The 13,931-nt window shown below is 49.9% G+C and overlaps 1 protein-coding gene across 1 annotated transcript in view; it reads right to left on the reverse strand.

The window, feature by feature from the left end:
* Window positions 1-13,931, reverse strand: part of MARCHF10 (membrane associated ring-CH-type finger 10) — an 84,482-nt gene that overhangs the window by 7,214 nt on the left and 63,337 nt on the right. Inside the window, exons 7-8 of the mRNA XM_082603971.1 lie at window positions 11,939-12,048; window positions 2,119-2,232 (exon numbers count right to left, since the gene is read on the reverse strand). Of these exons, the coding sequence (XP_082460097.1) occupies window positions 2,119-2,232; window positions 11,939-12,048 (224 nt within the window). The remainder of the gene's footprint in view (window positions 1-2,118; window positions 2,233-11,938; window positions 12,049-13,931) is intronic.

Raw genomic sequence — 13,931 nt, forward strand, 5'->3', positions numbered from 1 at the left:
TTTTGGCTGTGCTGGGTCTTCGTTGCTGCACGCGGGCTTTCTCCAGTTGTGGCGAGTGGGGGCTACTCTTCGTTTCGGTGTGCGGGCTTCTCATTGTGGTGGCTTCTTTTGTTGCAGAGCACGGAATCTAGAGCGCAGGCTCAGGAGTTGTGGCGCATGGGCTTAGTTGCTCCGCGGCATGTGGGATCTTCCCGGACCAGGGCTCGAACCCGGGTCCCCTGCATTGGCAGGCGGATTCTTAACCACTGCGCCACCAGGGCAGCCCCTCGGGTACATCTTAACTGATTATTTGTGCTGGTTATTGCTTGGTGGTTTAAATGGGTGAGATCTATTTCAGGGAATCTCAAACTACGTGTAAGCTTGTGGGGAGAGAAGAGTGTTGCCCTGTCCTTTCTGCTTCCTTCCTCTCTGGCTCCCGGCCTGCTCTTGGCATCACTTACTGCTTCTCTAGGATAGTTTTTACCAAAACGTTCTCTAGAGCCAATGCTTTAGGGCCTAGGTTTTCATCCAAGGGGTTGTACTGTTTGTTGCCTTCTTGTGTGTGCTTTGCAGTCCTGGAGGCTAATGTCACTTGCATTTGTTTGCTGATGTTGTGGCCATCTGTAAGCTCTATCAAACCCTAGGTGCTTTGAAGTTCAGTGTGCAATAAAAAGTTCATTAAAAAGATGTGGAATCATGAAAATGAGGTTACAGACATGTTAAACAAAGGATCATTTCCTGCTTCCTGTACTTCTTTCTCAAAAAAATGTATTTCTCTGAGGAATTTATGTCACCACTAAAACTACGGAAGAGTGAAAGGAAGGACAGGCCTGGGTCAGAAAGAGGGTGAGATTCCTGAGGAGACAATTTTGGCAAAGACCCAGCCTTTTGTCTTAATTGAGAGCTTAGGGTCTAAGGGGAGAATTGAAGTCAGAAAGATGTAGGGACAGATCTCGAATTCTTATGATTCATGGTTGGAACCCAGCATTTCGAGTGGGGACGGCTCCAAACGGGTCACCTCGGCCTCCAGTGGTGCGAGGACTGGGGCCATGTAGGGAGCACTTGGAGCCAGTGGGGTCCAACCTCCAGGCAGTGACTGGTGCCGACAGAGGCTTCTTGTCCACTTGAGGTAGAAGAGGAGAGACACAGAGAAGAAAGCGAAGAGGAGGAGAGGTACGTGGGATATGGGGGCAGAGAATCACTAAAACTGCCTCGCGGCCCCATCAGTGGCTTGCCCACTGCCATACTGGCTTTCTTTCCAGTGGTGACCTTCTGGTGTGAGCAGAGGTGGAGTTCCAAGCCTCAAGGGGTGTCCGGGCAACCCCAAACACTAAAAAAATATCAGCGCCTGGCATGGTTTTAAGGTAAGGGAGGTGCCCCTGTGCTGCCAGTGCTCTTTTCTGGCCTGGCCACGCCACAGGGAGGCGTTTAACCAGGAGGGCAGTCCCTTGGGGCTCAGGGTTCTGACTTGACAACAGCCAAGTGTACTTGTACATTTCAGAGGTCGGCCTGTCCGTCTCCCGCATGTTGGTAGAGTAGCAGATCTAGGCTTCTCTCTCCACGCCGCAGGGCCTCCTAGAGGGCCTCGGTTCTCTTATTAAAGGAAGGGCGGCCACAGATGATCACTTCTGGTAGATACACTGTCACTTCTCTAATGACAGATAGGACCCCATCAGCACCTTTGTTTCTTGGCATACACACACACAGACGCTGGAATAACACACCCTAGGATCCAAAGCAAAATAAACAGCTTCCCTGGCTGGGGGCAGGGAGGGTTCCTGTTTCTCATGGATCCTCCTTGCTTGGGCAGTGGGCATCCACACGTAATGCACACCCAGACCCCGCAACCTTGCTGGCCTCTATTCTGGGGGGCAAATATCCCTAGAGACTCACTTGCTTACATGACCATTAATGACCATTTAATTACGACTCATGTTTAACAATTACGTGACTGTCACTTACTTTTCAGCCAGAGGGCCACTGTGCCTACACCTAGCAGCCACTAAGTCTTAGTCCTAATGATGACAGTGTCATATCCCACCAGCTGACCTTGAGGACCTCAATGGATGCACATCTAATAAACGGCAAGGCAAGGTTAGTGGGACCGCTGCCAGACGGTCCAGGCAGGGCCGGACTCACCGTCTCTCTTGCATCCTGATTATGGTCGAGTCCCATGAGTTCTGCAAACCTCTCTTCATAGAAATGAAGCAGCGGCACCAGGAACGAGCCTGGATTCATCAGCTGGTTTCGTGCCTACATGTGGACAAGGAAGCTCTTAAGTTCATCTGTAAAATATACATGGTCTAAATCATGGGGTGGAGGGTACAAGGCCAAGAGGGGACAAGAACTAGGACAAGAGCCCAAGTCCCAAGGCAAGCCCTGTCCTGGAGGACCAGAGAACAGAGCAGAAGGGGAATCCAGGGTGGAGGCTGGGCAGCCATCCTGGAATCCTTTACTGCCTGGTGGAGGATGCTTGAAAAAGCTCCAGGCTTAGTCCCAGGCCGTGGACATTTACTCAGCGGCATATGGGATCTTCCCGGACCAGGGCTTGAACCCGTGTCCCCTGCATTGGCAGGCGGATTCTTAACCTCTGTGCCACCAGGGAGTCCCCGTGGACATTTACTGAGCAGTTACCTGCCACGACCTTGAGCTGGGTGTTTGGAGAACATAGGGCAAAAGGTCTCATCTCCCTGCTGGGACCCCTTCCTGTGAGGTGGGAGAGAGCGCCTCATTCATAGATGGCTCCAGTAGCAGCTGGATTTGTCAATGGCCACGAGGGAGATGCGAAGGGGAAGAAAGAGACTGGTTGCGTGTGACGTGGGGGATGGCATCTTTGGTCCTTAAAGGATGGGAGGGACTTTGGTAGGTGGCTATGGGGGGCGGTCGAGGCCTTTCAGACAGAGGCACTGCATGCTGGCAAACACATAGAGGGCAGAGCGTATGTTGGGCAAAATTCTCTACTCACTGGTGTGGCTGGAGTATATGGGGAGGGTGTTTGTTTTGAATTTTAAAAAAATCTTGGCATGGGCTGGGGAGATGGTAAGGTGGGACCATGTTAGGCAGAACTGAGGTGTTTGGACGTCATGCTGTGTATATATATGTGTGTAGCTGCTGGCCTCTGAGTAGAGAGGTAAACACGATGAGATGTGTGTCTTAGGAAGGCAGACTTGTCTGTAGGAGAATCTGGGGCACAGGTGCCACGGGGGTGGGAGGGGGCACTTGATTTTCCTAGATCCCTCGTTTGCCCAGAGAAAGGGCCTCAGGCCTTAGTTCTGTATGTTTCTCCCTTTACAAATGGGTTTAACGATGGTCTCACCTAGGGGCTCCCCGACTCCCCACCCGCCCTGGCTGTTCTATTATCTTTTTTTTTTTTTTTGCGGTACGCGGGCCTCTCACTGTTGTGGCCTCTCTTGTTGCGGAGCACAGGCTCTGGACGCGCAGGCTCAGCGGCCATGGCTCACGGGCCCAGCAGCTCCGCGGCATGTGGGATCTTCCCGGACCAGGGCACGAGCCTGAGTCCCCTGCATCGGCAGGTGGACTCTCAACCACTGCGCCACCAGGGAAGCCCTGTTCTGTTATCATTTAACCCCCAGAGAGTGCATGCCCTGTGAACCTCAGGGCCTTTGCTCATCCTCTTTCTTGTGTGATCTGTTGACTTCTTTTGGTGCTTCTGTTATGCATATGCTCCTCTGCCACTCTCCACCTTTCTAAGGCTGTGTGCACGACTTCCTCTACAGCTGTCACAGTGTCACCTCCTTGCAGAAGGCTTCCTGATGATCCTCATTTGATCTAGTCATTCCCCCCTGAGTCCTAAGCATTTGTCTTTACTCTGTACACAGCATTTTGCACTTGTTAATGTTTTTGCTTTTTCTCGGTGGGTGGGGTGGGCTGTATTTTTCTCACTGGTGCTGAGAACACAGGGAGGTTCCCAGGGAGGACCTGGCTGTCTGGGGGACCACGGTGCCTCTGTCCTCGGCTCCTTTGGCCGTCTGTCCTCCAGAGCCTCACCCTGTGGACCTGCATCGACCCTCAATAAATTCGTGGATTAGTGATGACTCCTCCTTGCCTGCCACTTTATTCCCCCATCTGTCCTCATGTCCAGTCTCCAGGGTGGGAGAGTCGGGGATGGGCCAGATGGTGCTCAGGAAGCCCTGGGGGAGTAAAATCCCCAGCAGAGGGCATGGCCCTTGATATCACCCTTGGGAAAGCTCGGCACCATTTTCCCAGGAGAACCGAAGCTCGGACTTGACCCGGTGAGCATCTCAGTGCCTCCTCCTTCCTTCTTCCGTGGCCCGAGATGCTTCACAGGCCCATCCTCCTGTTCCTGTCCCGTCGAGGGCAGCTCAGGAAGCTGGCACAGAACACACCTCTTCCAGGATGAAACAGCTGCCAGAAAGGTGCCCAAGCTGAGCAAAGATCAATTTGCTCTTCCTTTTGCACTGGGGCCAGCTCTAGATCTTGGTGACCGCTGGCCCCAAGGTCACTGCTCGAGACCCCTCCGCCATCCTGCAGACCCGTCTTTTTTTTTTTTTTTGGTGGTATGTGGGCCTCTCACCGTTGTGGCCTCTCCCGTTGCGGAGCACAGGCTCCGGACACGCAGGCTCAGCGGCCATGGCTCACGGACCCAGCCGCTCCACAGCATGTGGGATCTTCCTGGACCGGGACACGAACCTGTGTCCCCTGCATTGGCAGGTGGACTCTCAACCACTGCGCCACCAGGGAAGCCCTGCAGACCCGTCTTTAAAGGCTCTAGTCAACTATCCTTAGCGGTTTGCCTCCTATTTTAGCCTTTCTCTCCTGACCTTGGCCTAGAGCAGGCAGAGAAGAGGTTGCTTGTTGCTACTTTTTTCCTGTGTTAATGGCCTCCTCCCATCTTCCCCAAGAGCTGGTGCCTCCTTTGCGGTCTTTCTCAGGAGCCACCGCCTCTTGGAAGCCTTCCCAACCTACCTACTGTTTAGCTCCTCCACACAAACCAAGCCTTGTCCCTCATTCGCTTTTCCTGGTGCGGCGGCCTCCTGTGAGCTCCCGATGGCTCCCTCTCTCCAGCGCTCACTTCGCCAGGAAGCCTTTCTGCTCACAGACACCCCGATGTGTAATGGCAAATCAATCAGCTAGGAAGTGGCTTGGAACTATCAGGTTTGTCACAGCGTTCAGGGAAATCATTTACTTTTTATGACTCCATAAGACCCGGAGGCATGCAGATGGGAAAATATCCACTAATGTTTTCTGCAGATCATTTGAAAAGTCACTTCCAGCAGATTGTGTCTCTTCTCTGGTCTGTGGGAGGGGACCTGTTACTCGGTGCCATAAATCTCACTGGCCCGGCTCCTTTATGTGTGCCCTTTGCAGAGCCTGTGATGCTGGACAAAAGGGCCAGGCCAGCCAATCGGTGCAGGCATTTCATAGTCAGCTCAGAGTCATCCTTTATCCTCGGAGCCACAAGTGGGAGGGATTTGTTATCAGAAAGAGTTCCGTCCATGGTATTTGTTCCGTAAGGGCAGAATGCGCTCGTTTTTGGAGCGTTATTTACTGGAGCTGCTCCCTCCCCTCCCCGCCCCAACCCAGCTGCATCACCCTTTGCTGCCCACATGCAGCAGCAGAGGTGGGGATGGGCGTTGGGAGCCTTCCACGGGAGGGAGAGGCATGGGAAGCAGTGGACAGGGGCTCGGCAGCACTCAGCCCACCTGCCAGATGTTTTTCTTCCTATTCTCCTGGCCCTTCATTTTGTTAAAATTCACTTCAGTCAAGAGATTTGCTATGGGTGGAAATTCTCCACACAATCCGCTCGAAGAAACAGACAGCCTGGCTGAACGTTCTGTCAAGTCTTCAGATATGTTCATGGGATGCTCCCAGGAGTGAGGGTGATTAGGTGACTGCGTGTGTCCGAGGACATCTGTCTGAGGCCAAGATGGAGCGAGCCAGGCCTGTGCTTCTGAGCAATGACAGCCAGAGGCCCTCGGAGCCCCTCCCATGCGGCAGGGCCAAGATGGCAGGGGCACGTCTCCGTCACACAGGGGGCCTGGGCCCCCAGAATAGGCAGCCTTGGGCCACCGTGCCCTGCGATATTGGGCAGACTTTTAACTGTGCATGGACAAAGGGACTCCATGTATAAACGGGGAGAAGTAGCCTCTGTTCTGCCTGTTTCTCAAGGCATTATGGTAAAATGAGCTAATACGAGTAGACGTGGTATTTCGCAAAACCGAGGAAACATCCAACAAGACGCAAGAGCTAAAGCTAGGATTCAGGGCAAGGACCACACGTGCCTTGCCTGCTCCTGTGCTCCTAGCCCATGCCTGGTATATGGTATGTGCTCAATAAATATATGCACAGATGAAAGAATGAGGAAAAAATGTATAATTTTGGACCAGTGATGACTATTGACTCTAGTGGCCCCAACTTTAACATGTATCAGAATTACTGAAAAGGCCTTTTAAAATGCAGTTGCTGGGCGCCCCTTTCCCCAGATTCTTGTTCAGTGGGTCTGAGTGGGGCCCAAGAATGTGCATTTCTAATGAATTCCTAGGTGAGGCTATTGCTAGTGGTCTGGGGACCACCCATCTTTGAGAACCCCTGCTTTAAAGTAAGGATCAACAGTTGGTAGCCCGTAAGCTGAATCTGGCCTGTGGATGTGCTCTGGCTGGAAGGAAGGAAGGACGGAAGGACAGACATGAACTTCCTCTGTGGGAGAGAGTATTCGCAATTTTGTCACAATGGCCTGATGCCACTTGGGAGATTCTGATCATTTGTTATCTGCCTGGCCTCTATGGCATTTGAGTGTACAATCTGTGGCCTAAACTTTTCTTAAACCTGTTTTCTCCTGGTCCATTTTGCAACCTGGAATGTTCCTTGGAGCTCTACCTGTTGCCATCCAGGAGGTCTTCCTTCCACTCAGAAACCAAATCAACCAACCAGTCAATCAAGCATGAGTCCCACATCCAGGTTAAAGAGCCCACACATGGGAAGATGTGGAGTTGCTTCACGGGCAGCACTGCTGGGAGGTGGGCGGTGGGTGTGGAACGCCTGCTGGGCTGAATTTTCAGGCATCTTTTTTTGTTTTTTTTTTTGCAGTACATGGGCCTCTCACTGTTGTGGCCTCTCCCGTTGCGGAGCACAGGCTCCAGACGCACAGGCTCAGCGGCCATGGCTCACGGGCCCAGCCGCTCTGCGGCATGTGGGATCTTCCCGGACCGGGGCACGAACCCGTGTCCCCTGCATCGGCAGGCGGACTCTCAACCACTGCGCCACCAGGGAAGCCCTCAGGCATCTTTGAGTTAGGGCGGGGGTGAACTGCTGCCAGCCAGTGACTGGACCACTAGATGCCCGTAGCCCAAGGTGCTTAGTCCAGGTCTTGGGGCCGCCCCGGCTGCTTTAGCCTCAGGGGGCCGCTCTCCAGACCTATAGGAGCTCCTAATCTAGCTGCTCAAAGTCTGGTAACAAGCCTTGACCCTACGGGGCCCAAGGGAACTGCTCAGTGTCTGAGAGATGGAGGGATAATCGGATTTCAGTGTTAGAGGCCACGGGCAGCAATGAACCAAACCAGGAAAACATACACTAATCCAAGCCCATGCACACCTCAGAGGCCATTGAGAGTGCTGACTGGGCGCCTGCTGGGTGTGTCCACAGTCTGTGGTCAGAGGCTGAGGGAGGTGTCTGTCTCCCACATGAGTAGAGGGTTTTGCCCTCAAGAGCCTCTGCGTGGAGGGCTCACTCCTCTTTTTCCTCTCCGGTCTTAAATGGCTCTTCTGTGGGGAGGGTCTCTCTGGTCCTGAGAGCAGGTCAGGCCTCTCTGCGCTGCGTCCACAGCTGCTCGTCCACCCCCTGCTCTGATCCTCCCACACCAGGATCACTGCCTGCTGATCCACTTCCCCACTATACGGCAGTGACTGTGTTGACCTTGGGCATTGCTGTATCTCCCAGCACAGTATCTGGCATACAGCAGGCACTCAACATGTGTCTTAAAAGTTAATGAGTTAAACTTCTATGTTATGTGTATTCTTCCACACTTAAAAAAAAAAAATTGACCCCTGGTCCCATCCCAGACTAATTAAATCAGAATCTCCAGGGCTGAGCCCAGGCATCAGTATTTTAATAGAAAAAAAAAAAAAAAGACATGCAGCTAAATGTTGATTTCAATTATGGGAGACTTTTGTGTGTTTGTGATTTTTATAACTAAGGAAAAGCAAAAAAAATCTAAATGTGAAAAATGCACAAGAAAATAAGTTAGTGAGTTAGTTTGCTAGTTAGTGAGTTGAGGTTAAGTGCAGGCCAGCCTGAGCGGAAACCAGTTCTAAGCCTCTTCTAGTTTTGACCCTCTCTTGGTACATGTCTGCATTTGGCATCAGCTACCCCACTTCTCAAGAAGGGAACCCATTTGCCAAGGAGTGAATGGCATTGAGGGTTGGCTAAGAGGGCCCAGAGGAGCCAGGGTTTGGGAGTTGGAGGAAGGGCCTGGACCTCAGAAGCACAGGTGTGCACATCAACCTCCTGGCCAGGCCAAGGGTCTCCCACCTGGGGACGAGTGGAGATTGTATTCCATCCTTGTTATCTTTGTGCTAAATGACAGTTACTCTGGTCTTCATCCATGGAGAGTTTCTGAACTTGTCAAAGTCACACTTCCCTAGGGTCTCAAGTTTAACTCAGACTGTTAGCAAACAGACACCACTGAATTCACCACGGGCCATCGGAACAGTCAGAACTGCTGTAAAAGTGCGAGCTGAATTGCTTTCCATCAGCAGATAAATATTGCACATTGGTTCTTGGGACCTTTGTTCTCCCACCAGGGTGGGTCTGTCAAGCTAGTTTCTTTCTGTGATTATAATGAAGGGCCTTTTCAAAAGGCTTTGACAGCCTGTCAAGTTCTCACTGAAACTAATTTGAACTCTCTTCTGCTTCTATGTCGTGTAATTACTGTGCTGGATATTTTCCATTTTCCCCTCCAGATACACTTTCCACCCTGTTCTGTGGCCCATCATTGGCTGATCTCAATGGATTGCATTAACTAGGCCCCCTTGTCCTCTGGCTCCCCACTGGGTTCAGCCAATGGGAGACCCTAGCTGGAGACCAGAGGGCAGGAGAAGAGAGAGGGGCTGGCGTAGTTATTCCCCTCGTCCCCTCTCTGCTGGGCAGTGGTGTGGCCATGGCAGCTTTCCCCTACTGAAGGTCGCAGGCTGGTGGTGACTCTCTCCTGTAGCCACAGCCCTCCTGATCCTGATAACTGCCCCCTCCCCTTGTCACTCAGGCCTAGGAGTGGTCAATTGCCGGTCCCAGAGTGCCTAATCATTCCGTGTTGCTCTTTTACTATCCACATTTTGGCCCTTCATTCAGCTCTCATCACTCGCCCCTTGTGCATGTGCCACCATCTCTTTCCTGCCCAGACCCTGGCTGACACGATTACTTTCACGGTTCTTTTTAGAATGTGCTCATAGCCCATTCTCTCAGCTGGTAGGATGCAGTGAGGCCGAGGTTACAGGTATGACCCCTGTGGGGGCCAGTTGGCTTTGTTCCGTGATGGATTCTGGCTCGGTCCTGGTACCCTTAGCCTTTCTCCCTTGAGTCCAAAGAGGTCAGGCATCTCTGGGGCTGTAATATGACGGTTCTCATTCACCAAGAATCTTCTCTGCTCAGGCACTGTCTTAGGTGATGTACTGGGGTCTTTTCCTGCATCCAATCCTTCGGGGTAGGAATTATCATCCCCCACTTCCTACAGATGAGAGGACTGAGATATCCAGAGTTGGTGTAGTTTCCTCAAGGTCACAGGGCCACGCGGGGGAAGGGAACAGGATTTAGGTTCACATCTTAGTCAAAGTTGGTGTGCTTTTCGGCGGGGTGGGCTGCCTCGGGCTACATGCATGCACACATTTTTGTGCAACTGGAAAAAGCTGTTGTTAGAGAGCCAGTTCGACAAGTGCCACTGGTGAGCCAGCACTATGTGGTGGCGGCGGCAGCTTCGCAGACGGAGAACGAGGTGAAAATGCTTGGGACCAACAGGGGTCTCTACTAGACAAGGCTTTCCCCGGGGCTGCGTGGAGGTGGTGATGCCTGCAGAATATCCTGGTGGGATTCGGGTAACCCGGACTTGCCTGGTCTTGTCCTTCCCGGGAAGTCCTGCAGGCTTCACTCCCTGAAATAATCTATTCTTTGAAATGACCTCAGAGAAGCTGTCTGCATCTAGCTGGCACCCTGACCTCAGGCACTTAGAGGGCCTGGTTCCTTTCAGTTGTTTGACTGCAGCATCCTCAGGGTCCAAGAATGTGAGCCGTTTCTGTTTCTCATCTCAGGTCTCAGTGCCTGGGGGTTACGACTGAGTGGTTTGAGACCCCCAGGCCTCAAAATGTAGGGACTCAACATACTGAATTGTTTTCTCAGGAAACTACTTTTTTCTTCCTTTCTCTCCACCTCCCTCCCCTCGACTTCCTGACGCCCAATCTTCAAGGCCAGGATGGCGTTATGTCCATTATATCACACTTATTGGTTGTGCTGCTCAAACCTCCATTCTTTTCTTCCTTCCCTCCTTCCCTTCTCTCTCTCTCTCTCTCTCTCTCTCCTTCCCTCCCTTTCCTTCCTTCCTTTCCTCCTTTCTTCCTTTCTTGTCTAGCAACCTTAGGATTTTAAAAAGGTAACTACAGGATTGCCCACACTCACGGGCACCATTTTGACTCAGCTGTGCTTTTTGCAAAAAAAAAGGTCTGGATACAGAGAGGCTGATGATCTGAAAGCCAAAGTGACTCCTCTGAAGAGTGACATTTTAGTTGCTAACAATGATTTTATAGTTTTTAAATTATGTGCTTTATAGTCGTGATTATTAATCATGGTTTCCCTAATTGTGTGATGAGGGAGGTCAGTCTTCAATTTTAATGGTAATGATGGGCTCTTTTCTTTTGATAAATATCTATTGACTGCTTATATGGTGCAAGGCATCTTCCAGATCAGCACCACCCAGTAGAAATACAAAATGAGCCACCAATGCAAGCCATATATATGTAACCTGAAAATTTCTAGGAGCCACATTAAAGTAGTAAAAAGAAACTGGTGAAATTAATTTCAATAATATATTTTATTTAACCCAATATATTTTAAATGTTATCATTTATTTATGTGATATTTTACTCTTTTTTTTTTATACTGAGCCTTTGAAATTTGGTGTATAACACGGCACATCTCAACTGGAAGTAACCACTTGTTCGTGAGCTACCTGTGGCTTGTGGCTTCTATATTGGACAGTACAGCTCTAAATAGAAGATTGTTTGCCTGAGAATTGGGCAGTGAACTATCATCCTGGGCATAAATCACCTTCCCACCTAAGGTTAACTCTTTCACAGTATTAGAACTTCAATCCAAATGCCCCAGGAGAATTAATTAATGAGGTGTTAAAAAGCACCTTTTTAACCAGTAGGGGAATTCCCTGGTGGTCCAATGGTGAGGACTCGGTGCTTTCACTGCTAAGGACCCGAGTTCAATCCCTGGTCGGGGAACTAAGATCTCACAAGCCGAGCACCACAGCCAAAAAAAAAAAAGCACACAGTAGGTGCTTACTACATGTTTTTAAACCTTGAGCAAAGCAGTTCCTTGTCACCCCAGAGTTACTTGATATATAAATTGGAGACTATTTCCTCCAAGACCCTAATTTTTTTCTCTTGTTATTAAATTATTTCAGCAAATTTGGGCATGAAGCTTGCCAGACTATTCCTATTTCCGTGTGTCCAGTCAGCTACTGTAGCTTCCTACTTTGTCCCTGACAGCAGTGGGACCTCAGCCCAGGGCAACCAAGTCTTCCAACCCTCCAGTGGTCCAATTTAGTAACAGACCTTCTCAGAGAAGTGAGCTAAATTAGGAGACTCCCAGACTCACCCGCTGCACAGGGCTTCTACGTTCGTTGTATCAGGGAAAGAGTTTCTTCCTGCCTTGTGCCTCTACCCGACTCTAGCCTATGGACCCCAGAACGGGTGTGAGCAGCTCTTACCCAGGAGTGCAGGTAATTCTGGTAGAACTCGGTCAGATTAAAATCATCCAGGTCGACCAGCAGGCTTTGTTTACACATCTCACAGGTCTTCACGGTGTCAAGATTTGCTCCTTAAATTAAAAAATTTTGTTACACGTAACCCTTTTGGTGTTGACATTTTGCGAGCGAATTTGTGTGTGTGTTAGGAATTCTGAGTTTCAGTGGCCTTTTTAAAAGTCAGTCAGTTTTCTTTTCTTCAGGTTCCAGGTAGAAAATGACCTTGAACCTGAGATCTAAAAAATTTCCTTTGTCATCATTTTCATTATTATGCAAGCTTCCTGTGAGTGAAATTCCCAGGAATTCCACCTGTTTTAAATAACAGGTCTTGCTTTCTGTTTAAATATAAACATATTGGTTCATAAAGTTAGAATTACTACATGGAGGCTGAGAGTCGGTAACACAAGTGTTTGCCAGAAGAGTGAATATTGTGTCTATGTTACTGTTGTTTTTCCTGGCAGATCTAACACTGGTCCAAGCAAATAAATTAGTAAGGACCAAATTGATGGCAGAAGCTATCCTCGATCTGTGGCTTAAAAATCTGTCTTTGCTCCTGCCCAGGCGACTTGCTGCCTGAGAAGAGTGAGGGACCCTGGGGCCATGTGTGGGCACTGGTATGGCAGTATCTGGGGCCAATGCTTGAGCCTGAGTTCAGCCTCATTTGGGAAAAGAAAGAGGAGAAGTCTTCCTTTGTTGCTGGTTTGTTGGGTTTTTTTTAAACGTGAATTCTAGATCAGCACTTTTTCCTCTGCTTATCCTATTCCCCAATGCAAAAGCGGAAGATGCAGATCTGTGGCTGTTATGTCTAAGCAAGCGTGTTGCCATATGCCCTTTCCCCCTGGTGTAGGTGCTGCATTTTGGCTAATGATGTACTAGTGTTTATTTTATACATTAGAAAACAGAGGACTGGGAATTCCTTGGCGGCCCAGTGGTTAGGACTCTGCACTTCCACTGCAGGGGGCCCCGGGTTCAATCCCTGGTTGGGAACTAAGATTCCACAAGCCAAGAGGTGCGGCCAAAAAAAAAAAAAAGAAAAGAAAACAGAGGACTAATCAGTTACTTGAATTTATTTGGTAAAGGTAGGGTTTGTGCAGTTTTATACCCAGTTCTATTTTTCCCCACTGGGGATACAATGAAGTAGTAAATACTAGAGAATTTCAAAAGACAAGGATGAACAGTGATCCCTTATCTGCATTTTGTTGACTTGATTTTTTTTTTTTTTTAAAGCATCATTCTATAATACTTAAGGCTACGGAAGGTCCCATGTGTCCTCCAATCTAATCCTGCCAGATCACACCGAGACCAGCATTAGCATTTACAAGTATTTAGCAGTACTTTCATCACACATCTCATGAGTAATTTTTTCTGTGCTAGATGTTTAATGAGCCCAAATTTCTCATAAGATAAAGCATCGCACAGCATACTCATTAGTGGCTGAGATACACTTGTTCCTCGCTCTCTCAAGGGCTGGGTACCCTGCTCACTGTGTGGAGATGCATTTAAGTAGCTCGGGCAGTGGGCGCTCCTACATTTCTCCTGCAGACGTGGAGGAAGGGCCTCAGGGAGGAGACAGTTAACCAGATCATCCTGCGTGTTCATTGCCTGATTAAATGGTGTGCTGTGCTTGGTGAGGGGGCGTGGTGACACGCCACAGGGACAGGGTCAAGTTCTAGGTCTCCTGGGCTGTCTGGCACAATGATAACCAAGCAGGAGAACATGGAGGAGGAGAGAAACAGCATCTGGCTCTGGGGTAAAAAGTTTTCAGAGAGGGGAGTCTAAAAGCCTTAGGTCTTTTTGAAGTGAAGTGTTCTTTGCATTGGCGTCCTATTTTTTTTTTTTTTTTTCTGCACAGTACGCGGGCCTCTCACTGTTGTGACCTCTCCCGTTGCGGAGCACAGGCTCCGGACGCGCAGGCTCAGCGGCCATGGCTCACGGGCCCAGCCGCTCCGCGGCATGT

Source organism: Mesoplodon mirus (genome assembly GCF_964341445.2).
Source record: "Mesoplodon mirus genome assembly, chromosome: 18".
Taxonomy (NCBI): domain Eukaryota; kingdom Metazoa; phylum Chordata; class Mammalia; order Artiodactyla; family Ziphiidae; genus Mesoplodon; species Mesoplodon mirus.